Source organism: Lissotriton helveticus, chromosome 2_1 (genome assembly GCF_964261635.1).
Source record: "Lissotriton helveticus chromosome 2_1, aLisHel1.1, whole genome shotgun sequence".
In the NCBI taxonomy this organism is placed as follows: Eukaryota; Metazoa; Chordata; class Amphibia; order Caudata; family Salamandridae; genus Lissotriton; species Lissotriton helveticus.
The window spans coordinates 1,741,979,371-1,742,001,977 of NC_136059.1; the positions used below are offsets into that span (position 1 = coordinate 1,741,979,371).

Sequence of the window (22,607 nt, forward strand, 5' to 3'; positions counted from 1 at the left end):
TAATAATATTTTTTGCATAGAAGATACAGCAGGGGTGCTGCAAACAGACCCCAAGACCATACTCAGCACCTTTGCCTATTGCTATTCACAACTCTATAGCATGCAATGAGCTGGACAGATTGACGTGGCGCCGTATTTCGAGGACACAGCCCTAGGCTGGATAAGTGGTTCCTGTAGAAAATTCTTGGCTGCTGACATCGAAGAAGATGAGCTACGGGCCGATTTTTATAAGGGATACATCGACCTCTTAGTTCCCATTCTTAAGCAGGTGTATGATGAAGCTCTAACCACCGGCACACTCCTGCTGTCCATGAGACAAGCTCGGATTATCTCACTCCTCAAGCCGGTTAAAGATGCTACTAAATGTGAAGCCTCCAGATCACTATCTTTAATAAACTGCAATACTACGATCCTGGCTAAAGTGCTAGCCAACAGGCTAATCCTGTTGATGGAGGGGTTGGTGTTACCCAACCAGGCAGGCTTCTTACCCGGGAGGGCAACCTCACATAATTTATGCACAATATTTGCCTTATTACAGGACATAGACCCCGTATCGAAGGCAGCAGCAGTGTTTTAGATGCCACAAAGGCTTTTGATTACGTGGAATGGGACTATAAGTTTGCGATATTGCACAGAATGGGCCTCCCACATTCCTTCCTTTCCTGGATCGCACTACTTTACAGCCAACCTCTTTCTGTTGCTCAGATAAATGACCTCTATTCCAATCCCTTTCCAGTCTCAAGGGGAAACCAGCAGGGATGTCCTCTTTCGCCACTTCTTTTTTGCGCTAGATGTTGAGCCGCTTGCTGCTAAACTCCGCTAACACCACAGAGAGTATGCAATACCATATCCTTCACAGCATATATTAGTCTCACTCTATGCCGATGATATTACCCTCTATATACATAAACCAAATGTAAGCCCAAATCATATTCTCAGAATTCATTCAGTTTAGTGGCATCTCCGGGATCCTTATACATTGGAATAAATCACAGATATTCCCCCTCACCTCCAATACTCCAGAGTTTCCTCCTGACTTCTTGCTGAAATGGTGTGCCTTCAAAATAAAATACCTAGGAGTGGTGATCTCCCGAGATAGAGAGGAGACGCTGCGTGCAAATTATGGAACCGCTCTTGACTCAGTTACTAGCTCGATAGCCTGCTGGATTTCACTGCCGCTATCACCGGCAGGAAGGGTCTCGTTAAAGAAAATGGTGATTCTACAAAAACTACTTGTCCAGGCAAGAAAGACAGCTGCCTCGTGTTATGGCCTGCTCAGAATTATCTGGAAAATCATCCCGCTCCTCCCCCCGCTTGCAAAAAGATTAGTCACTCAGGCCCTCATCCTGTCTAGATTGGGTTATGGCAATGCCCTCTACTTAGGCGCCCCCAAAGAAGTCACTTCCAAGCTACAGGTTATACAGAACTGGGCCGCTAGGCTGCTCACCAATACCCCCGCTTGCTGCTCAGCAAAAACAGCTCTATACTCTCTTCATTGGCTACCAGTCCAGCAGAGAATAAACTAAAGCCCTCTGCATAGCACACAAATCCCTAAATAAACACGGACCCCTAATCAGGGACACGATTATCCCATACAGAGCCAACTGGTCACTTCGCTCCAACGAGCCCCACCTTGCAACGATTCCCAGAATAAAGAAGGCCAGAAGCGGAGGTAGACTCTTCTCACTCAACGTCTCCAAACTATGGAACGCCCTCCCACTACACCTACGGAGTGAACCTGACCATCTGAAATTCCGCAAACAACTGAAGACCTGTCTGTTCATATAGACCTCCCCTCATTTCTCCCTGCGTACTCCTTCAGCGCTCGGACGCCTAAGGGTAGCTATGCGCTCCATAAATGCCAAAAATACAAATACAAATATTACTCAATATATCGTACCACCCAGGCCACCCGTTTTTCAATGCACTCAGATCCCAGCATATCAAACTGGCATGGGTTGGGAAACAGGCCCAAGTGAGTTGGCGGACCCTTATACAACCTTTCTCGCAGGGCGGCTTTGAAGAGCCAGAAATCAAACTATATTTACTGCACCATGCAATATTTTGGCCCCACCCACCACCATTCCTGCTGCATTTAGCCATTGAACAGGGATACATGCCCCCCTTAGTCACAACCTCCTCCCTGGGAGCGCAGGTTCCGAGGGAAGGCACCACCTATTCCACAGTGGCATGCACAAATTTGACGTGGAAGCGACTTGCTAAGAAAGTGTGTAAGCCATTGTTATACTTGCTGTTGATGTCCCTCCCATACCACTACCTTGCACCATTCACTCATGAAGCCTCTTGTAGAAGCATGCTTCTCAAGAGACACTTAAGTACTTGGAGCGACCTCTACCATGAGGGTGTGTACAAGGATAGGCATAATTTCCTGGGTGGGTCGAAGCTACACCTTAGGAAATCTTTCTATACATTAGAATTAAGCACGAGGTGAAAACCAATACCCCTGAATCCCCCTAAAAACCAACAACACGCGACACCCTACATGCCCTGCAGCAGATGACAGGACCAGGACATGCAATGTCTATACTTTACCATACTGCTTAACTAGATGGCCTAAGCACACAACACTAGGAAGGACTGGGACCTCGAATTAGATGCTTCACTGACTGTTAAACAATGGGTATATTGCTGCATGCAAACAGGTGCTATAATAGCGAGCAGCCGTTTGCAGAAAATACTTTTTAAATGTGCACACAGAGTATATTACACGCCTGTGCAATTACACAAGTACAAATTGAGGGCGGATGACCGCTGCAATAGATGCCGTCAAGAAGGAGCGGGTTTTTTACACCTAGCATGGCAGTGTGAGGGGGTACGTGAAATACTGGGTGGATATCCTGACGACCCTGTCCAAGATTGTTGTCTCCTCCATCCCTATCTCACCGACTCTGGAGTAGCTGGAGTATACAGAAGATCTATTAACAGCACATAGGAAATTCATAGCGCTGAGCCTGCTGCTGGCAAAGAGAAGAGTGGCGTGTAGATGGGGTCGAGGGCGTGCCTCTAAGTTCAAAGATTGGATCACAGACTTAATATACTGTAAAGACCAGCTTACATCTTATGCCCACTTACTACCACCATCGTCTCACCCAAAAGACATCTGGGATTCCCTTCTGACTTACCTGCGTGATCACGCAGCTTGCAAGAGTCCCCATTGCATTTTACTGTTCCTTCCTATGTTATAGAGTTGAGCGAGCACACGGATGAAGCCAGCACTACACCTACACATATACCTGCACTGTCTCCTTTAATACCCCATGGCAGCTATACTGTAAAATCTATATTGGCTGCAAAAAATGATCTATCTCCCAGACAACAACAGATGTATACCCACCGTAGCATGTATTTAATGCTGTACTTTATTACTAAAATTTAATATAAAAAAAAAGAATAAAAAAAAATCTGTTGCTGCCTTGTATATCTGCGAGGCAGTTTCAAGGAGATTCTGCCATGGATTCACAAACCACTACTATCCGGATTTCTAGATACAACAAGAGGGGTATTTTGATCGCTCGGCCCTACAGGACATTTTTGTTATAGTCCAACCACATAAAATGCACACTTCTCAAAGTCAGTGTAGACAGAACGGCATCAGCATTGAGCTTCACTGGTGCACAGAGGTACTGTTCAAAAAGTTTCCGGATCAAAAGGTGAGGAGTCTGCGGTTAGATAAAGTCTCTACCACAAAGAGCATTACCGAAGGTAAGTAACTTGTTCAATAGTTTTCTGGACCCAACCGCTAGATTGTGGAATAATGCAGAGCCTGTGAATGTAAATGAGCTTCAAGTTCAAGCCTATTGCTACAGGTAAACAATCTGTTTCTCATGATATAGAATCTTAGTTTTACAGGTTATTTAGCCGTCATGCCATGATCTACTTATCAGGACCACAACCTATACTTTTATTTCCAAACAGAAATACCCTGGCAGTAGATTTTACTGTCTAGAAGTATTCTTTGTCCTGAACTGCTTCTCCTTCATAATTATTGCTTGAATTTCTCGTGTTTTAATATCCATTTATCATACCTAATTGCTCCTAGAGTAATTAGCATGTTAAAATATGCTTATACTGACAGTAACCGTAAACTCATGCTACAATGTTGGTTTCTTGTCATTGTGATAAACATAAATGTTTAATCCTTTTCTGAAACATTTCAGTCTTTCCAGAATTCTGTATTTTGTGCACTGTCCAGTCTAACTTCCTGTTTCTATACCACGGCTAACAAAGTGTTCATTTGGAATGACAGTTCCCAGACAAATCCCGTTTTAGCAGCTGAGGAGATAATATATTACCACTGAAGCCACCATACCGATGTTCCACAGTTTGTGGTGGTAACCTAGCATTGGGGACTGTTTCGGTTTCATATGTCACAGCGTGGTACTAAACTCTGAGGGCCTGATTTATGAAAAGTGACGCATCGCTGCATGAAAACAGTGATGCATTACTTTTCATTGCGCCCTCCTTCCGCCATGAAGGATGTGTCATATTTACTGTATGACACATCATGTCGCAAGGAATGACAGATATGTCAGTTTTACTGACTTATCTGGTGCCGCAAAAATGGCGCATTGCTGGAGTTGTATCGGAAGCGTGATGCAACTCCAGCAACGTTCCTTTCAAACGGGGCAAGCCCCATGTGCAAGGGCCCGTGTCAGTCTTACGCCTGCCATGAGGCAGGTGTAAGGTTTTGACGCATTTGTGTCCTAGGAGTGGCGCAGTGAAATCTCATAGATTTCACTGCACCACTTCTACGAGGCTAACTTGCATGGAAGTGCCCTCCCTTCATACATTACACCTGACATAGGTATAATGTAGCGCAGGGCTTTACAAAGTGACGCATCTGCTGAGATGCGTCACTTTGTAAATAGGGCGCAACAGGGGGCATGTTTTGTGTGGTGCAAATCTGTAGCAAGGCCTTATAAATAAGGCCCTGAATCATTATCTGGGTCTATCTATCCCTGGACTTCAACATGAGTTTCTCAGATGACTGGACCACAAACCCCCATCTCTGATTTGCCTCTTAAGTGTTTTCTGCCTATAATATTTGCGTTTCTCCACACTAAGTTCACATTTAGCAGCTCCTTGCTAAAACACACATTTAAGCTTTCACAGGCATGCTTCTTTGCAGCACTTACTAGATGACACAACTTTACAGATTACAGGACTGCTTATGGAGATTTTATATAATGTTGTTGTAGTTTAAATTTCAATGCTCATTTTGATATCTGTTGAAAAGGTAGATCTAGTCTAGAGCACAGATGCATGTGCAATACCTCAAAACAATGCTTGTATGTCTAATGATTCTTATGACCAAAGATGGTCTTGCTTATGGGTTTTATTTACCTAGATGCATTCAATTGTGATGACAGCATTAAAGTGCATGTAATTTTCACTGATATTACAGATTCTTCGGGTTTTGATAACTGATCCTAAATCATCTAAAATTAAGACCGCTTTTTCTCCTTTTTACCTTTTACTGCAGTCATTGCTTAGAAATATATAATTATTTAGTTATTTCCCCACTGCTATTATATCCCTTTTTGGTTTCTCTTTGTGTTACTTACATTACATGGCTCCTTAACACCACTGCAATCTTTCTGTGCTATTGCTTGTTGAAGAATTGACATGTTCTTTTAATGAAAAATAGGTAGTGTTCAAATCTCAGATTTCTTTTTTCATTATACAGGCTGATGGAACCTGGCTACCTCCCATTTCTGATGTACTTTGTGCACCCGTCTCTTGTGAGAAACCAAAACACCCAGAAAATGGAATATTGCTTGGCACACGATACCTCTACAAGGATACCATTCTATATCAGTGTAACACTGGCTATGAGCTGCTTGTGAGTACCCTACTGATTCAACGAAATTAAAGTTTAAGTGCACATTATTCTACAGATGTACATTTGGAGGTATATAATGGGTCTATGGAGAAACTTCCTACTCCTCTGATCAGAATACAGTTGCCAATATAAACATCTATAAATACTCAAGCAACGTCCTCCACACCTTTAACTTTTCTGACATACTACCTCTACATCACATAGTAAGTGTACTAAATTTGCCAAATTTCTTTTGTCCTGCCAATAATCAATCCTTATTTACCTTAAAAGAAAGTAATGACATTTTTTTAATATAGGCCTAATAAATGCATATTCACTTCTGAAGCATCATATGGAAATTTGGGAGCTCATTTTAAACCTCAAATTCTATATACTTTATATGATAGAAACTTGGCTAAGGTAATGATCCCCTGCACCACAAATAGGAAAAATCTGCCATAACTGCAAGCTAGCATGTGTTGACCACCAGTGGCGGCTGGCATCTATGGGGAGAGAGGGAGGGGGTGTCGTGTAGCTCCTATATATCCTATACAGGATCTGAGCGTTAGGATAACATACACTTTGGGTTTGGTGGCAGACTGGTTCTGAGCACCCCCACCGGATATGCTAGTCTGTTTACATAAGCTAGCTCACAGTGCCACTAGAATTTCCTCTTATCGAGGAGAGAATAGTTTCTGGCAACCTCAGATCATGACAACCCTGATCCCTCAGTATAGTGGAAATAATATACTACTTTTCGCTCAGTCACTCGTGCTCAATTAGTTTGTCTCAGAGATACATAGAATAAACAGTCTGGTCGTTTCAATAAGAGTTTATTGAACAGTTGTTATTCTAGTGTAGAATAGATTTGCTGTAACAACCATTAGACAGTACGAGAGATATATGATGAGCAGTACTATGAAAGTAAACGGATGGTACAGTTCTACCATTTTGCAGTAATCATGATATATACAAGTACATAAAATGCATGATAAGAAAGTGCATACTCCTACGATGCCTCCCTAACTAGATGTACCTAATGTACCTAGCATTGGTGTAGGTGTTATGCGTTATGCCAAGAATCCCTCTGAGGTCTAGTCAAACCCCATTACCTGAGTAAGGAGAGAATATGGGACCCCGTCCTGAGGGATGTTAGACCACTGCTAGCTGGACCGTCTGAATGCAGGAACCTCACTGTCTCTGGCCAGTGTGTCTGCCGGGAAGCCAAGGTCTCCTCTATCTGTCTAAGCAAGACATGATGTGTATATACCCACAGGTCTCCCCAGGGGTCCTACCTTGCTGTGTTACTGTGTCAGCCTAAAGGATTACGTCGGCCTTGAACTTTAATATAGATATTATACAGGAGATGTGAGTCCTGCTGTGCTTCCAAGAAGCCTCATGCATAATGTATGAGTATCGAACCAGGGGAAAACCCATGTTCTGAAGGCGGTGTCGTATCTAGGTAAAAGGTCAGTCCCTATGAATCTTTATGTAAGGAAGGATATAGGGGAAAGATTTACAGTGTTTTACCTGCACCTATAGGGGGTACCTATATGGAATATGACAGGGGGTAGGCAAAGGGAAAATAATAATAAATAAAAGAACACTAACCTTACACGTCCTCCCCGCACCGGACCTCAGACCTCTTATTACGGTAACTGCAGAGCAGGCCCCAGTAAACTTCCTTGACCAATCCTACAGCATCTCAAATGCTGTTAAGCAGCAAGAGAGCAGCGCTGTGATTGGAGGGAGTGGCCTCTCTCGGTGATCTCCAGCACACTGGAGGCCTGTACTCGGACTCAACCTGAGAGGTTTAAAGTGCACATGTCTGGCTGGCAGTCGCAAGACAGCCAGTCAGAGAGACATGCACACTTTAAACAGTGCACAGGCACCACTCCTCCCTGCTGCCACTCAGCAGGCCCCATCCCATCCTGACACTCGGTTCAGGAAGATGGTCACAAATTACCATTTTATTTTTCATCTCTGGGTTTGAGGGGCCATTTAAGTGGGATGACGCGTCTCTGCTCTCATGGAGAAGCTGTCCCTGTGGAACACCCAGAAGGTTGCGGTGAAGCAGCCATTATAGCTTAAAATACCATATTGCTTTAAAGCACCCAAAGCAAGGGGATAAACACAGCTGAAAATATCAGCATCTCACTCCTCCTCACACAAGCTCCTGCATCACTATCTCTTGTGTTTGTCAGCCAACCTCACTGTGAAATTTTGAGAACTTAACAACAGATTTTAAAATAAACACTAACGTCCAATAATATTAAGCCTTTTTATATTACACCTGAATGAAACAAGAGATCTATGGATGTCCTTGATTACTTGGCTGACTATAACATGGCACAACTGAGCCATGAACATACCCATGGCTACACCTTAAATTTACTATTTGCTCCTTTAGAGGTTGTTCAGAGAAATGCTTTTAGTACAGTAATATGGTCTGACCACAAACTAATTATGTTCATTCTCGTCCTTCCTATAAAAAAGACTCACAATCCTGTCTTGAAGAGCGAACCTAAGAAATGACAATTTGTTCCAAAAACCTAATTTTTCCGATTAGCGACAGACGTCCCAGAAAAGGATCATTTAGAGGAAGCTTATCATGTATTTTGCTCATGGATGTCAGCCATACTGTCCAAAGTTGCACCCACATCCTGGAAAAAAGCTAAAGTGAAGACAATGTGGTTTTGTATATATGGTGCTCAACATGTCACAGGGTGAGCATGGCATCAGAACAATGGGGCCAATTCACAGAACTAATCTGAGACAAAACCCTAAACTTACTACTTTTGGTATTCACAGAAGGCAGTAAGTAGTAGTAAAGTTAGTATTTTGTCTTAAGTTTTGGTCTTACTTCAAACTTGCCTATTGCTACTTTAGTTCAGGGTGTCAAGCACCTACTTAAAATTCATTCCAACAAAGACAGAATTCCTCCTTTTCTCGGGTAGTGACAAAAAAGCTTTGATTCATGCCTCACTCGCAGGCCTGAACCTCACCTGCTTCACCCCCAGCTGACAGCACCTAAAAAATCGATAGGGTCAAATCTGAGTGCAGATTTCTTCTTCAAGAAACTTGTTGCTTAGAAAATGAGCTTGAAACCAGCTCTCTCTCGTGACAAAAGTGTAGCCCTTGCTACAAGACACTCACAAAGCAAGCATTGGTATACACCTGGATGGAGTCAAGACTCTGTCCAACAGCATCCCTTAGTCTACATATACGCTCCTAAAAGGCACCTAACACACTGCAGCTCATCCCTCTAAAGGTTCTGAAGACATTGAACCGTATAACTGTGATGGCGAAGGAACTCTACTGACACCATCTCTGTATTCACGTTATATTCATCTACATCACCTACAAGGCCTGTAGTAACCAAACGACTATGTAGCTAGATGACAAATTAGCCATCTAGGTTGTACAGTACTACACTAAAACCCTATATATTGCCTTAGGGGAACAAAGAAATGCAAGAAAGATGAGACAAGAATGCAAACTTTCCCACTCTAAATCAGGTACAACAAATCCAACAGCACAGAAACGATTCCTGCCTTTCCGTAATTCAGAAAGAGACTGAAGACACATCTCCTGCCTAACATTATCACCTCACTTGCTAGAAACCCTACTTTTCACAGATAAATTGTAAACCTGTAATTTACCTTATGCTTGCCCCATTTTGTACAGTTCTCCATTGTTTCACAGCAGCTTTGCTCTATATAAGTACTCCTACAAGCATGACTAAATGACGAAACAACGGTGGGCTATCGAACAGCAGAATTCTTCCCTCTTTGCGAAAAAAATGTCATATGCATACAGAAAAAATAATTGATCAATTTGCACTTCGCTATGAGCATGTTCCAGTTTCAGGTCCTGTGGTAAGATTTGTTTTAGCTTTAGGATTCACATTCATTATTTTAGAAATTCCACCAATCATTTAAATCAAGTAAATGTATGAGAATTAGCAAACATGTATAACTCACTTATGGAGATAAATGAAGGTAACATATGAAGAGTGAAATTTACTCATTTTTCCTGAATTCTTTAAGTACGGACAATAATGCTGGCTGGATGAGTTCATAAGTTACTATAGTGCTGATTATGAGTTCACAAGGTATGCTCTTAGGATTATTATATGTTGCCGTTCTGAGACCAAACCATATATTGATGTCACAGCCTCTATTACTTTTCTTTACCAAAACCTTTAGCTCGGTCATGTGTAGCTGTAGCACAGATCAGTCAAGCTTATTAAAAAAAACACTTGTAAAAAACTTAGAAGTACCGAAACAACGAATAACTAGGGTAATTGCAGATATGATTTTTTTAATAGGTAAGTAAATTTCTGTTAAGTTCCAATACATTTTTGTAATTGGTGTCTTAGTTCCTGAGCTGACAAGTTAGCATGACTTCTTTCACCTTCTTTCACCTTTTGTTTCCCAGGTGCTGAAGAGGGGGCTATCCACCTAGTTCTTGGAGCCACTTCTTCTGTACTGGCACAAGTGGATCCTTTTTCCACAAGTAGGCACAGCAACAACTATCTTCTTTGTGAGTCCCTTGGGTTCAGCAGGTGCAGTTTAGTATTTGGTGCAGACTCTCCTTGCTGGGTCCAAGGGACAGAAGGGCAGTCTTCCTTCAGTTCTGCACACAAGTGGCGTTGTTTTTCCATGAGTGGGTACAGCAAGCAAAATCCTCTTTGCCAGTTTAGCAGGTGCAGTACTTCCTCGGTGAAGCCTCTCTTTGATGGGTCCAGGAAGCAGAAGGGCAGATCTTCTGTCTTCTTTACAGACTGTGGATCTGGGGTGCCACTATTATGCCAGTCTCTCATTTGTGGGTTGGGGGGTTGACTCGCTAGCCAACGGGGCAATAATTCCCTTGAGGCTACCCTTCCCACTTTGCATCACTTACAAGGAGTTCGGACCCCAAACAGTCCCAGGATTCTCTCATTTGTGTGTGGGAGGGGATTGACTCACTAGCCAATGGGGCAATAATTCCCTTGAGGCTACCCTTCTCACTTTGCATCAGTTACTGGCAGTTTGGCCCTCAAACAGGCCCAGGATACCTCTCTTTACCCTATACAAATATGGCACAAGCCTTCTACTTCTGTGAGGAGCCCTGGGCACACCCCTGTGCTGTACCCAGTATAATGAGCCACTCCTCCTGGAACACCAGTTCTACAACTGGTTTCCTGCCTCTTGAACAGATGTCTACTTATTTGCCTACACAAAGAAGCTGGCAGGTGCCAGTGTTAATCTCCTTGTGCCTCATTGAGGCGGTAGGCTGTTTGAAAGTGGGCCATCTATGGTCACCACACAGTAGTCATTCTGCTAGACGAGTTCATACCTCCTCCTTTCAGCACTTCTCTTTTTTCCCTTTTCCTGGGAGTGCTTCACACTTCCTAGCAAGGAGGTTACATGTTACCTCAGGTGACAACTGCTGCAGATAAACAGGAAAGGCTACAGATGGCTTGGACAACAAAGTGGTCAATTCCTTAAGCTACCTTTCTATTAAAAGTTACCCTAATTTGGATCTGAGCAATGAGTCGGGTTGAACATTGCAGTTAATTACATACCTTGGAGCAATATCTTTGGTGGTCCCAAATGGAAGTTAGCTCTTTGCGCGGTGAATAGTGTAACTCAGTTTTAGCCATTGGTATTTCCAGCCTTGCTACAGTGAAAGGGGCAATTTTGTGTTTTCAATGTCAGGGCATGTTAAATACAAAATACACATGCCCTTTTTAGGTCGAGCCTAACGCAGTGCGCATGCGCTGCTCTAGAAAATGACCTCTTGGAATCACTTCAGCTTTTCAGCAAACTCGTGCATGTGGCTAAAAAATACCACACAGACAAGTTTTCTGAAAAGTTGAAGTGATTGGCCATTGCGTGTGGCTTTCAAAAATTGAAAGCCCGCAATTGGCCAAAGGCGGTTGCATGTCCAGCCTTCTCTCTAAACGTTAACTCCCTTGGCCATTGAGCTCCGGAGCGATCAGCAGTGCGGCAGATGCCAGCTGCATTCCTGACATTCCTTTTCTAATTAGCAGGGTTGCTTTAACTTTCACGGCCGCACTAGTTATGATACTGCTCACTTACTTTGGTCTGCAACAAACTCTGGCCTGGGGCAGGCGTTATCCGACTGCTAAAACAATATGGACGGGTGCTTTCCTTTTTGCTGCTCTTTCACAATTCTGTTTGCACTTGTGAATCCGACATCAGTACAAAGAGCCTTTTAGGAAGTGTAAAATAACCACTATTTCCATTTCCTATTCATAGCGATTCTGTGTGAAAACCTCCCATACTGCATTTTAGCGTGGTAAAGCCCTCAATGTTTGGGAACACCCACACACTTACATGTCTGGGGTTATTTCAAACATTTACGAATCTCACGTCCCGCCCAAAATATTTTCATAATGTCTCTCATTTCAGGGTGAGAAAGCGTTGCGATCACCCCCAAAAAGTAGTGGGGTAACGGAGAAGAGGTTCCTCCATTGGAAATATTGGTATCTCCTCATCTAGCCATGTACTTTATTTTGCCCCTTTGCCTGGATCTGTCCATATTTCATCACACCAGGCCATCAAAGTTGTCTTTGCTTTTGGGGGTCTGAACTGATACAACCTTCTTAATGCTGCTGTCTGATATACTCCTATCCCCTGTGCGCCTGTCCCGTGCCCCTACTTCGAGGATATCAGTCCCTCTTGCCCCACCTCAGTGCTACATGTCTCTCTGTTCTCTTTGCCTCCGTTGACTGTTGTTTGGTCCCCGTGACCCGACCCGATGTTTTAGCCTCTGGTGCACCTGTTTCCACACTTGTCTATCCCGTGTGTCCATGTCCCATGCGACTCTCCTGTCTCCATCCCCTCGGTCTCACAGTGTACTTATAAGGTCCCAAAGGCGAGACCTACTGGCTATGCCAATGTTTGTTTTAAATACCAAGCACCCACTGGTGGGCTACCCAGTCCTTTCCTGGGTGTGGCTTAGTAATGTTAAAAAGAAAGGTTTTTACTGAGAAAATTGATTAGTTTGCCATATGAAGTTGGCAGGTTAAAAGCTGCAAAACTAGGTTGCAGAGGCAAGCTTAGAGTCATGTTTTCACCTTGTCACTGTAGTGGTGGCACAATTAAGTGCTGCAGTTCACTGGTGACATTTTACATAGTAGCCCTGAGTGCATCCTGTATCATGTGCTAGGGACTTATTAGGAAGTGATATGAGCCAATTGAGTATTATCCCACTTTAAACATACTTTCGGGTCAGAGCACATATAGTAGGGCCTGGACTGCAGGGCCCAGTGTGCAACAGAGTCCAGAAACCAGCAGCATCAGTCCAAATATTTATGGGGGTGATCATACAAAAATAGGTCCTTTCCTATCATTCTCCTTCCCCTCTATGTTTACATGAAAAGCCTTTGACTCAATGAAGTTAGACACTGAAATGGTTCCTATGGTACACTCCTATTTAAGCACAAAAGTGAAATGAAAATGTCTCAAGAGGACTAAACATAGCATTTCAGAGCACAGCACCACAAAATATGATGCAGATTTACGGCACACAGAAGGCATAAACCAAAGTTCTAAGGAAATACATAAATGACACCTCTGACTTTCAGTATGAAGTGCGATCTGGATCTACCTCCTCTGAAGTAACCAATAAAAAGGTGGGGCTTTTTGTAAAAACACAACAGAGAAATGGATAATTATTCATTCAGTTATTGATTAATCCACAACAGGCAACGCTAGTCCTCTAGTTTGCAGAAATAAATGTTTTTGACCTAAATATTGGCTCATAATATACTTGGTAAGTATTTCAAAGGTGTACCCTATATGTTTTCCTAACCTTTCACTTTTCTATGCTATTTCTTAGGGAGAGGCTGAACGTATATGTCAAGCTAACATGACTTGGAGCGGAAGGGAACCGATATGTCAAAGTGAGTGCCAAAAATACATAGAAATTGTGTAGTTTTACTGCACCAAGGTCTGTTTTAAAAATTACCATTGTGTTTTCTAACAATAGAATGGCATTTCAGGAGTATTAGCCAAGTACATCACCAATATGAAATTGTGTGTTGTGCATTAGTTACTTCAAAGTTGTTAGGAAATGAGATGGCATTGTCTCCAAATGTTGCATATAATGTTACAGTTCTTGAGTATAACACCTTGTTATTGCCCCTCCTCCCTGTTGTAACAGGAATGTCATTGTGTTTCTAAATATAAGCATTTTTTTCTCTATTGGCTGCAATGTCAATACTCCCCGAGATCACCCGCCATCCTGTTTCCTACACTTGAGAAGTGAGCTTCCCTGCTGTGCTGTTTTTTGTATGCATTGACTTTGGCTTGGCCTCAGCCTTTTCTTGGTGCCTCTTGTGCTCGATTGGTTGCTGAGGTCACACATGAACGTGATTTCATGTGGGGCCAGTGTTACTGTCACAGGATACCCTCCTTTTATACGTTTTGATCTTTGTTGGTGACATCTTCGTTGAAGATAGAGTTCTCACATAAGGATGGTGGCAGTACCACAAGCACATCTATCTCTTGCGCTGCTTCATTACAGTTCTGACATAAATGCTCTTACATAGGCTACACATAACCCATACTTTTGTGACCAGACAAAATGCATTCATTAATAAAATAATTTAAAGCTCATACATTCTATCCCTCACTCCTACTCGATCAATCCCAATCACATTCATTATCGTGCTTCAATTCCTCATCAATTGCAAAAACAACAGTTGATGGACAGAATGCAGGACAATGTCATACATTTACCCCAGTACAGAGATCTGGGCCTAAATCCATCGTTTTTTTGCTCACCACACCACCCCAATTCAGACATGGCCATATGCAAATCAGCCTTGACCCTGTGCCTCATGGGAACAGTCCAGCCCGAACTGCCAAGCCATGTCTTCCTTGGACCGGAATCAAGCATCCTAGGACCGGTTTCTGGCTATCAGCCGTCTTCAGCCAGGATAGCTTGACTCCAGTGGTGTGGAGAGCACGGGACTCACGTCTGAACATACCCGTCCCACTCGGGGTGACAAATGCAAAAACAACAGTGGATGGACAGAATGCAGAACAATGTCATACATTCACCCCAGTACAGAGATCTGGGCCTAAATCCATCGTTGTTTTGCTCACCACACCACCCCAATTCAGACATGGGCATACGCAAATTAGCCTTGACCCTGTGCCTCATGGGAACAGTCCAGCCGGAACTGCCAAGCCATGTCTTCCTTGGCCAGGAATCAAGCATCCTAGGACCGGTTTCTGGCTATCAGCCGTCTTCAGCCAGGAAAGCTTGACTCCAGTGGTGTGGAGAGCACGGGACTCACGTCTGAGCATACCCGTCCCACTCTGGGTGACAAATGCAAAAACAACAGTTGATGGACAGAATGCAGAACAATGTCATACATTCACCCCAGTACAGAGATCTGGGCCTAAATCCATCGTTGTTTTGCTCACCACACCACCCCAATTCAGACATGGGCATGGACTCCAGTGGTTTGCTCACCACACCACCCCAATTATGACATGGCCATATGCATATCAGCCTTGACCCTGTGCCTCATAGGAACAGTCCAGCCCAAAATGCCAAGCCATGTCTTCCTTGGACCGGAATCAAGCATCCTAGGACCGGTTTCTGGCTATCAGCCGTCTTCAGCCAGGATAGCTTGACTCCAGTGGTGTGGAGTGTATATGGCCATGTCTGAACTAGGGTGGTGTGGAGTGCAAACAAATGATGGATTTAGGCCCAGGTCTCTGTACTGGGGTGAATGTATGACATTGTTCCGCATTCTGTCCAACAACTGTTGGTTTTGCATTTGTCAACCCGAGTGGGATGGGTATGCTCAGACGTGAGTCCCATGCTCTTCACACCACTGGAGTCAAGCTATCCTGGCTGAAGACAGCTGATAGCCAGAAACCGGTCCTAGGATGTTTGATTCCGGTCCAAGGAAGACTTGGCTTGGCAGTTCGGGCTAGACTGTTCCCATGAGGCACAGGGTGAAGTCTGATTTGCATATGGCCATGTCTGAACTGGGGTGGTGTGGAGTGCAAAAAAACGATGGATTTAAGCTCAGATCTCTGTACTGGGGTGAATGTATGACATTGTTCTGCATTCTGTCCATCAACTGTTGGTTTTGCATCAATTCCTCATCAAGGCAATGAGGTGCTATATAAAGTCAACAACAAGGCAATACAGTACAAATAGCTCTCATGGGTGATGTTCCCAAGCAAATGAGGTAATGGTCCTGTAGGATCTTTCTGAAAATACCTTTGTGTCTGTGCAATCTGTATTACCAAGTACCTGTGTATTTTCATGCAGCCTCTTCTGTAATACCATATAGCTTTAGGAATCCAACCTTGTTATTAGAGTTTGCAGCCCCAGGACAGATTGAAGAGTATGAGATTAGTTGCTTTGTTGCTTGAAATGTGTCTGGCTTATTCAGTATCACAGTAGAATTGTAAGATGCACATGCCTTTTTGTAACTAGGAATGTCCTGCGGAGTCCCAGAGTTGCTGGAACATGGTTCAATTCAAAGAAAAGGTTTCATGTTGGGAGATGAGCTTTCATACAGCTGCAACCAGGGTTATGAACTTCAAGGACCAAGCCGAAGAATCTGTCATGTCAACAAACAATGGACCCCTGCAGCACCTACATGTGTGAGTAAGTATATGAGGCTCACCACAATTTCCAAACTTCTAGGGTAGCCTTTGTGTTAAATTATCCAGCTTAAGATAACTCTATCAGGTATCTATATCAACAACTCTCCTTACTTTAATGTAATGTTCTCAAAATAAATTGTTTTTGAACTATGTCACATTGCACAGTTGAGGCAGTGCAAAGCTATACCTAACTGGACAAATATTGACAAATATTGACTGGTTATTTTATCAACATGCTTGCTTATTTATTCATACCTGTTTGGTGCACTGCGATTGATTGAAATATCATGTTTGCTTCTAAAATTATGCTTGTTTGACATCATGTGCCTGCTTGATGTGTCACTGTCTCTGCTTGGGTAGAGATTGATCGTACGCCACATTATGTGTATATATGTGACTGTCTTGTCACATAAGCATGCTTGCTTGTCACTTTGTAGATCCCATTCTTTGTTGGATCTATATGCCCCTGAATGGAAATCTGCAAGGCCTTTTATGAATGTGAGGAGTGTAAGGAACACTTTGGCCCCAAATTGACATATTCGCAGAGTCTGTGTGTATGAACAGAATGTGTATGTCTCTCTCAGTGTCAACTGATATTTGAATAGGGCTGCGGCAAGAATGATAAGGGTTGGCAGAGCAGCGGGTTCTGTGTAAAAGGGAATTTTACTGCAGAGGAAAGGTAACTGAGACAGCTGTTCACTTGTAGGTGAGGCAGAGAGTTCTTGATTTAAGGAATAATACATGAGAAAATGGCCCTTTTTGCATGATCACCCCCATTTATTTTAGATGGATGCTACTGATTTTTAGACTCTGTTTACTGGACTCCTGCTAACCAGACCCCAGTTTATGTGCTCTGACCTCTAGAAACGTTGTCAAATTTGTTAAAATTTCTAATGGGAGTATTTAACTTACACATATGTTCCTAATATATGGTACCCTGTGAGCCCAGGGCTTGTAAGTTAAATGGCACTTGTGGATTTCAGTACTTATTGTGCCACCTCTCAAGTGAGCACTCAAATCATAACGCTAGGCCTGCCACTGCAGCCTAGCTGAGCATTTTTTAAATTGCTATTTTGTCCTATCAAAATTATCCTTTTGCCAGGCCTAAAACCTCCTTTAAAATGGTAGTATAGTAAGTCATCCCTAAATTAGGCCTTGCCAGCCTAGAGTACATACTATTTAAAGTAGGACATATTTTTTGACATGTCTTAAGGCTGGCTGTGCCATAGAAAACACTTGGTTACTTTATTACACGTAATACAGCTAACGTTAGATTGGCACTATCTAGAAAAAAACTCATTTTCATTGTTAAACAAAATCCGATTTAATACTAAAGTTAAATTTTGTCTAACTATTTCAGAAATAGTGGATTTGGAAAGTCACTTTCTTTCGGCCTGTATCATCTAGAAACCTTTTTGTTTTATTCTTTATCTAGTTTATGTTGCTTTAATACTAAAATGTTTAAGGGGAGAGTTCCAGAGGGAATGTAGAGGGTGTGCTGGGAGATAACAGTTAGAAGGTCATACTGTGGGGCCCTGTTATACTTTACTACCTGTTCCTAATCTTATAAATTATTCTACACTATCACATTTGGAGCGGCTTCTTCACTGATGACGAGCGACTACTCCATGGGACCCCATCTACGCTGTAAACGTCTACCGAGTCACTTATTGTAAAGTAATTGATGTGTTATTTTTTAGAAGGACAATAGAAAAAAAGAAGATTGGAATCGTGAGCTCAATATTATTTATCCGCTGGGAAATTTTGGGAATATTTTGCCACTTCTGGGCATTTTTATTTTCAGTTCATAGATTTTATTTGCAAACAAGTAAAATGCATTACAATATGAGCAGAATAAAACCAAACACATACGTTATTATAATGAGAAAAAAAATACAAGGGAAAAAAGAGGGGAGGAGGGGGAAGAGGAAAAGGAAAACAGTCTTCAGAAATTAAAAACGTAATATATAATCTATTTCAAAGAATAATATCAAAATCGAGAATAAAAGAACAAGGAGAAAATTAATTAATATATCAATGTAAAAAAGTTATATCAAAAAGAACAATCATTGAGGTTTAGGAACTACCTCAATGTTAGGATTATCGGAACAAGCATTCCTGGCAGAAATATCTAGAAAAGCTGTTATAGGCTGCCAAAGTGTGTCACGTTTAATTGCAAGTGAAATGGCAGAGAGATATGCCCTATCTAATCTGTGAATATAACAAACCGCATACCACCAGGCCCGATAAGATATATTTGCAGAATTCTTCCATTCCCTTGTAATTTGCCGAAAAGCAAAAGCTAGGCTAAGTTCAATAATGGGAATGTTTTTTAACTGGGAATCCCAAACTTCTGAAACACTCCCTAAGAAAATGTTAATAAAGGTAAGTGGAATCTGTGTATGAAAAATAGTATTTATTTGTTGCCAAACCTGTGTCCAAAAAGTATAAACATATTGGCAATCAAAAAACATGTGTTTTAAATCTGCTTTACTAGAGGAACAAGACTGACAGGAAGGGGAAAGAGAATGATTCATTTTGTGTGATGAGACAGGAGTGAACATGAGTCTATTATAGATATAAAAAAGAGTTTGCGTGATATTATCTGCTCTGGAAGAGCGTCTTATTTTTAACCAAATCTTATTCCAAACATGGATAGGGAAAATGGTTTGGAGGTCTGTCTCCCAAAGTGATTCTACTTCTGTTTTCTCTCTATTAGTAGACTGAGGTAAAAAATGTTTTTATACTTGAGATGCAGAAGGGTTAGACTCCAAGAGAATAATTAGATTAGATGAGGGAGTAGAAGGTACCGTGAGGGAATGAGAGCGTTATAGGAATCCTGAATCTGAGTGATTAAAGAATTAACTTTAGTTGCCCAGGACGCAGGCAATAAAAATTGCCATTGAGCGGTAGCGGAGGAAATGCACAGGTTATCATGAAAAAGTTGAGAAATCCAAAAAAGACCCTTAGCATGCCAATCCTTCCAAAAGATAGTTTTATTATTGATTTGAGTGTAGAGGTTTTACCAAATGGAGGAATGTAAGAATTGATCCTTAGGGGATTTGTTGCAATTGACAATAGTTGAAAGACTTTTGAAAAATTATTAAAAATGGGAAGGGATGAAGACAGAGGACAACGTGTAAAGGATAAGAATTCTTTAAAGGAGAAAAGTCTTTTCAATACTGACCCATAAAGGTAAGTCCACATCATCATCTTCCTGCAAGAGACAAGCAGACTGCTTGAGGAAAGAAGCCATATGGTAAGAATGAAAGTCCAGAAAGTTAACACCTCTCATAAACTTATGTCTGTTAAGTTTTTGAAAAGACATGCAAGGTTTTTTTTGTTCCATCAATATTTTGATAAGATGGAATACATACATTTATATTGAGATTGAGGAATATTTATAGGAAGGTTAGATATATAAAAGAGAATTATAGGTACTAACATCATTTTATCACATCCAAACAACCCCACCAGGACAAAAACAAAGGATTCCATCTGGAGGTAAGATTTTTCAAGGTTAGTCGTAAGTCTTGTAGACTCAAGGATACAATTCTTTTAATAGTGGGCATGAACTATATGCCAAGATATTTAATTTTATTAGGGTTCCAACTGAAGTTCGAAGAAAGATAATCCGCATGAAAATAACATTTATTTAAGGGGAGAATTTCACATTTGTCAAAATATTATTTATATCCAGAGACCGAAGCAAAGAGTTGTACTTCTGATAGGAAGGCAGGAAGAGAAGTCTGTGGCTGTGAGAGAAAAAGTAAAATGTCATCCGCATAAAAATAGACCTTTAGATGTTTTTTCACCATATTGAAAACCAGAGATTTGGGAATTCGAATGGAACTTTATAAAAAATTGCTCAAGGGCAAGAATGAATAGGAGAGGAGAAAGGAAACACTCTTGTCTAACACTCCTATATAAGGAGAATGAAGATGAGAGGAGACCATTAACTAGAATAGAAGATGTAGGAGACGAATATATAAGAGAGATATAGTCAATAAATGTCTTACCGAAACCAAACCAGGAAAGAGTGGAAAAGAGAAAAGGCCAACTGACTCGATCAAATGCTTTTTCAGCATTGAGGGAAATGGCCACTAAAGAGTGTTTGTAGGATTTAGATTTACTAACAACATTGAAAAATAGTCTGATGTTATCTGCAATATGACGACCTTTAATTAAACCACATTGTTCCCCTCCAATTAATTTAGGTTACAAGGATTCCAGGTGAAGGGTGAACATTTTTGCAAAAATGTTATAATCTAGATTGATCAAAGAAATGGGTCTATATTTTTTACACAATAAGGGATCCTTATTTTCTTTGGGAAAGAGACAAATTAGAGAATCTTGGAAAGATCCACCGGAGATTTAGATGATATGAAGAAAAGGAAAAGTTGATGTAGTTTAGGAGGAAGTAATTGAGAAAAGTGAGTTTAAAACTCAATGGTAAACCCGTCAGGGCCCTGAGCTTTACCATGCTTAATAGTACGAATTGCATTAACGATATCTTGTGATTGAATTTCCTTATCTAATGAAGAAAAGTCTACATTATGATGGGAAGGAGGATCAATAGAAGATAAATACTGACAAATACTATATTGTGAAGGAGAAGAATCAGGCGTATAAAGTTCTTGGTAAAAATTGGTAAATTCAGTCAGAATGTCATAATTAGTTGATGTACTTATCTAGTTGATTTTGGTGCATTCTTTTTTAAGTTTAGGGTAATTAGCTAGACGTTTTCCAGATTTATTTTGACCTCCATAGTATTTTGCAGAAGCATTAAGTAGAAATGAATTAGCGGTATCTGTGGACAATTTATTGAAGGTGAATTTTAACTTTATAAGATCTACCATGGAGGATTTAGAATTAGGACGATAATAGGAGTGCTCTGATTGTTTAATACGAGTAGTAAGGGATGTTAGAATATTAGAAGAGGTTTTCTTTTTGTGGGTCACAAAAAAATTATGAAGTCCCTTGCAGCAGCTTTAAACGCATTCCATATGATTTCATTTTCAAGAAAAAAGGTCTTAGCAAAATATTCAAACTTTTGGATAAAATTCTGGTCTAATAAAAGAGAATTGTTAAATCTCCAGCGTCTAATGCCATGAGATAGAGGAAATAGGTCTATATTCAGAAATACTGGGGCATGATCCGAAATAAGTATCGGACCAATCTCTGATTGAGTGACGGTTTGTGCAAGGGATTGAGAATGAAATCAATAATCTAATCTGGATTGAGTACAGTGTACCGGAGAGAAGATAGTGTATTCTAAAAGGGTAGGGTTGCAAAGCCTCCATGCGTCCTCTAAAGATCTTTGTGTAATGGTAGAAGTAAATTGAGTATGTATAAGAGAGGGAATAAATTCAGATTTAGAGTTACGGTCAATTATAGGGTCAATAACCATATTACAATCACTGCCTACCAATAGATAGTCATCTTTATAAGTCATTCATTTGGATAAAATCGTGGGCCAGAAAGTATTATCAAGGGAGGTAGGGGCATAAAGTTTAAAAAGAAAGGAAACGGATACCCATCTACAAAAATCATCACAGTCCTGTGAAAGCAATTAATCGTTTATGACATAGAATAGCAACACTATTATATTTCCCATTACCCGGGTAAGCAAAAACATGGCTCACTCATTGTTGTTTAAGCTTGGCAACTTCTTTGTCAACAATATGAATTTCTTGAAGCAAAGCAATATCACATCTTGAATTAGAAAGATAAGTTAATGCTCTCTGATGTTTTATAGGCGAACCTAAACCTTTAACGTTCCATGAAACAATCATCTAAATTATATTTAAACAGATAATAAATTAAGTCGGGAAATAGAAAGAAAAAGTAGTAATAATAAGATCAAGAAGAGAAGAGTTTAAAACATATTGTAAAGACTCAAAGAAGGTAGTAGAAATCTAGAAATATATATGGAAGACAAAATACAATGTGATTTTAAAGAAGAATATTAGTGAGATGAAGATATAAAGGAAAGATGGGAAAGACAAAGATTCCATGATATGAACAATAAAAGGACTGTTAGAAGATGAAAAAGTAGAGGAAAGAAAGAGAGAGAAAGGGGAAGAAAGAGAAAGAGAAAAGGAGAAAATAGGAAA

The 22,607-nt window shown here is 41.1% G+C and overlaps 1 protein-coding gene across 2 annotated transcripts in view; it reads left to right on the plus strand.

Moving 5' to 3' along the window:
* Positions 1–22,607, plus strand: part of SVEP1 (sushi, von Willebrand factor type A, EGF and pentraxin domain containing 1) — a 1,097,507-nt gene that overhangs the window by 983,487 nt on the left and 91,413 nt on the right. For both annotated transcript variants that reach the window (XM_078676696.1, XM_078676697.1), the window contains 3 exons: positions 5,708–5,863; positions 13,694–13,757; positions 16,319–16,492. In XM_078676696.1, coding sequence (XP_078532822.1) covers positions 5,708–5,863; positions 13,694–13,757; positions 16,319–16,492 — 394 coding nt within the window. The remainder of the gene's footprint in view (positions 1–5,707; positions 5,864–13,693; positions 13,758–16,318; positions 16,493–22,607) is intronic.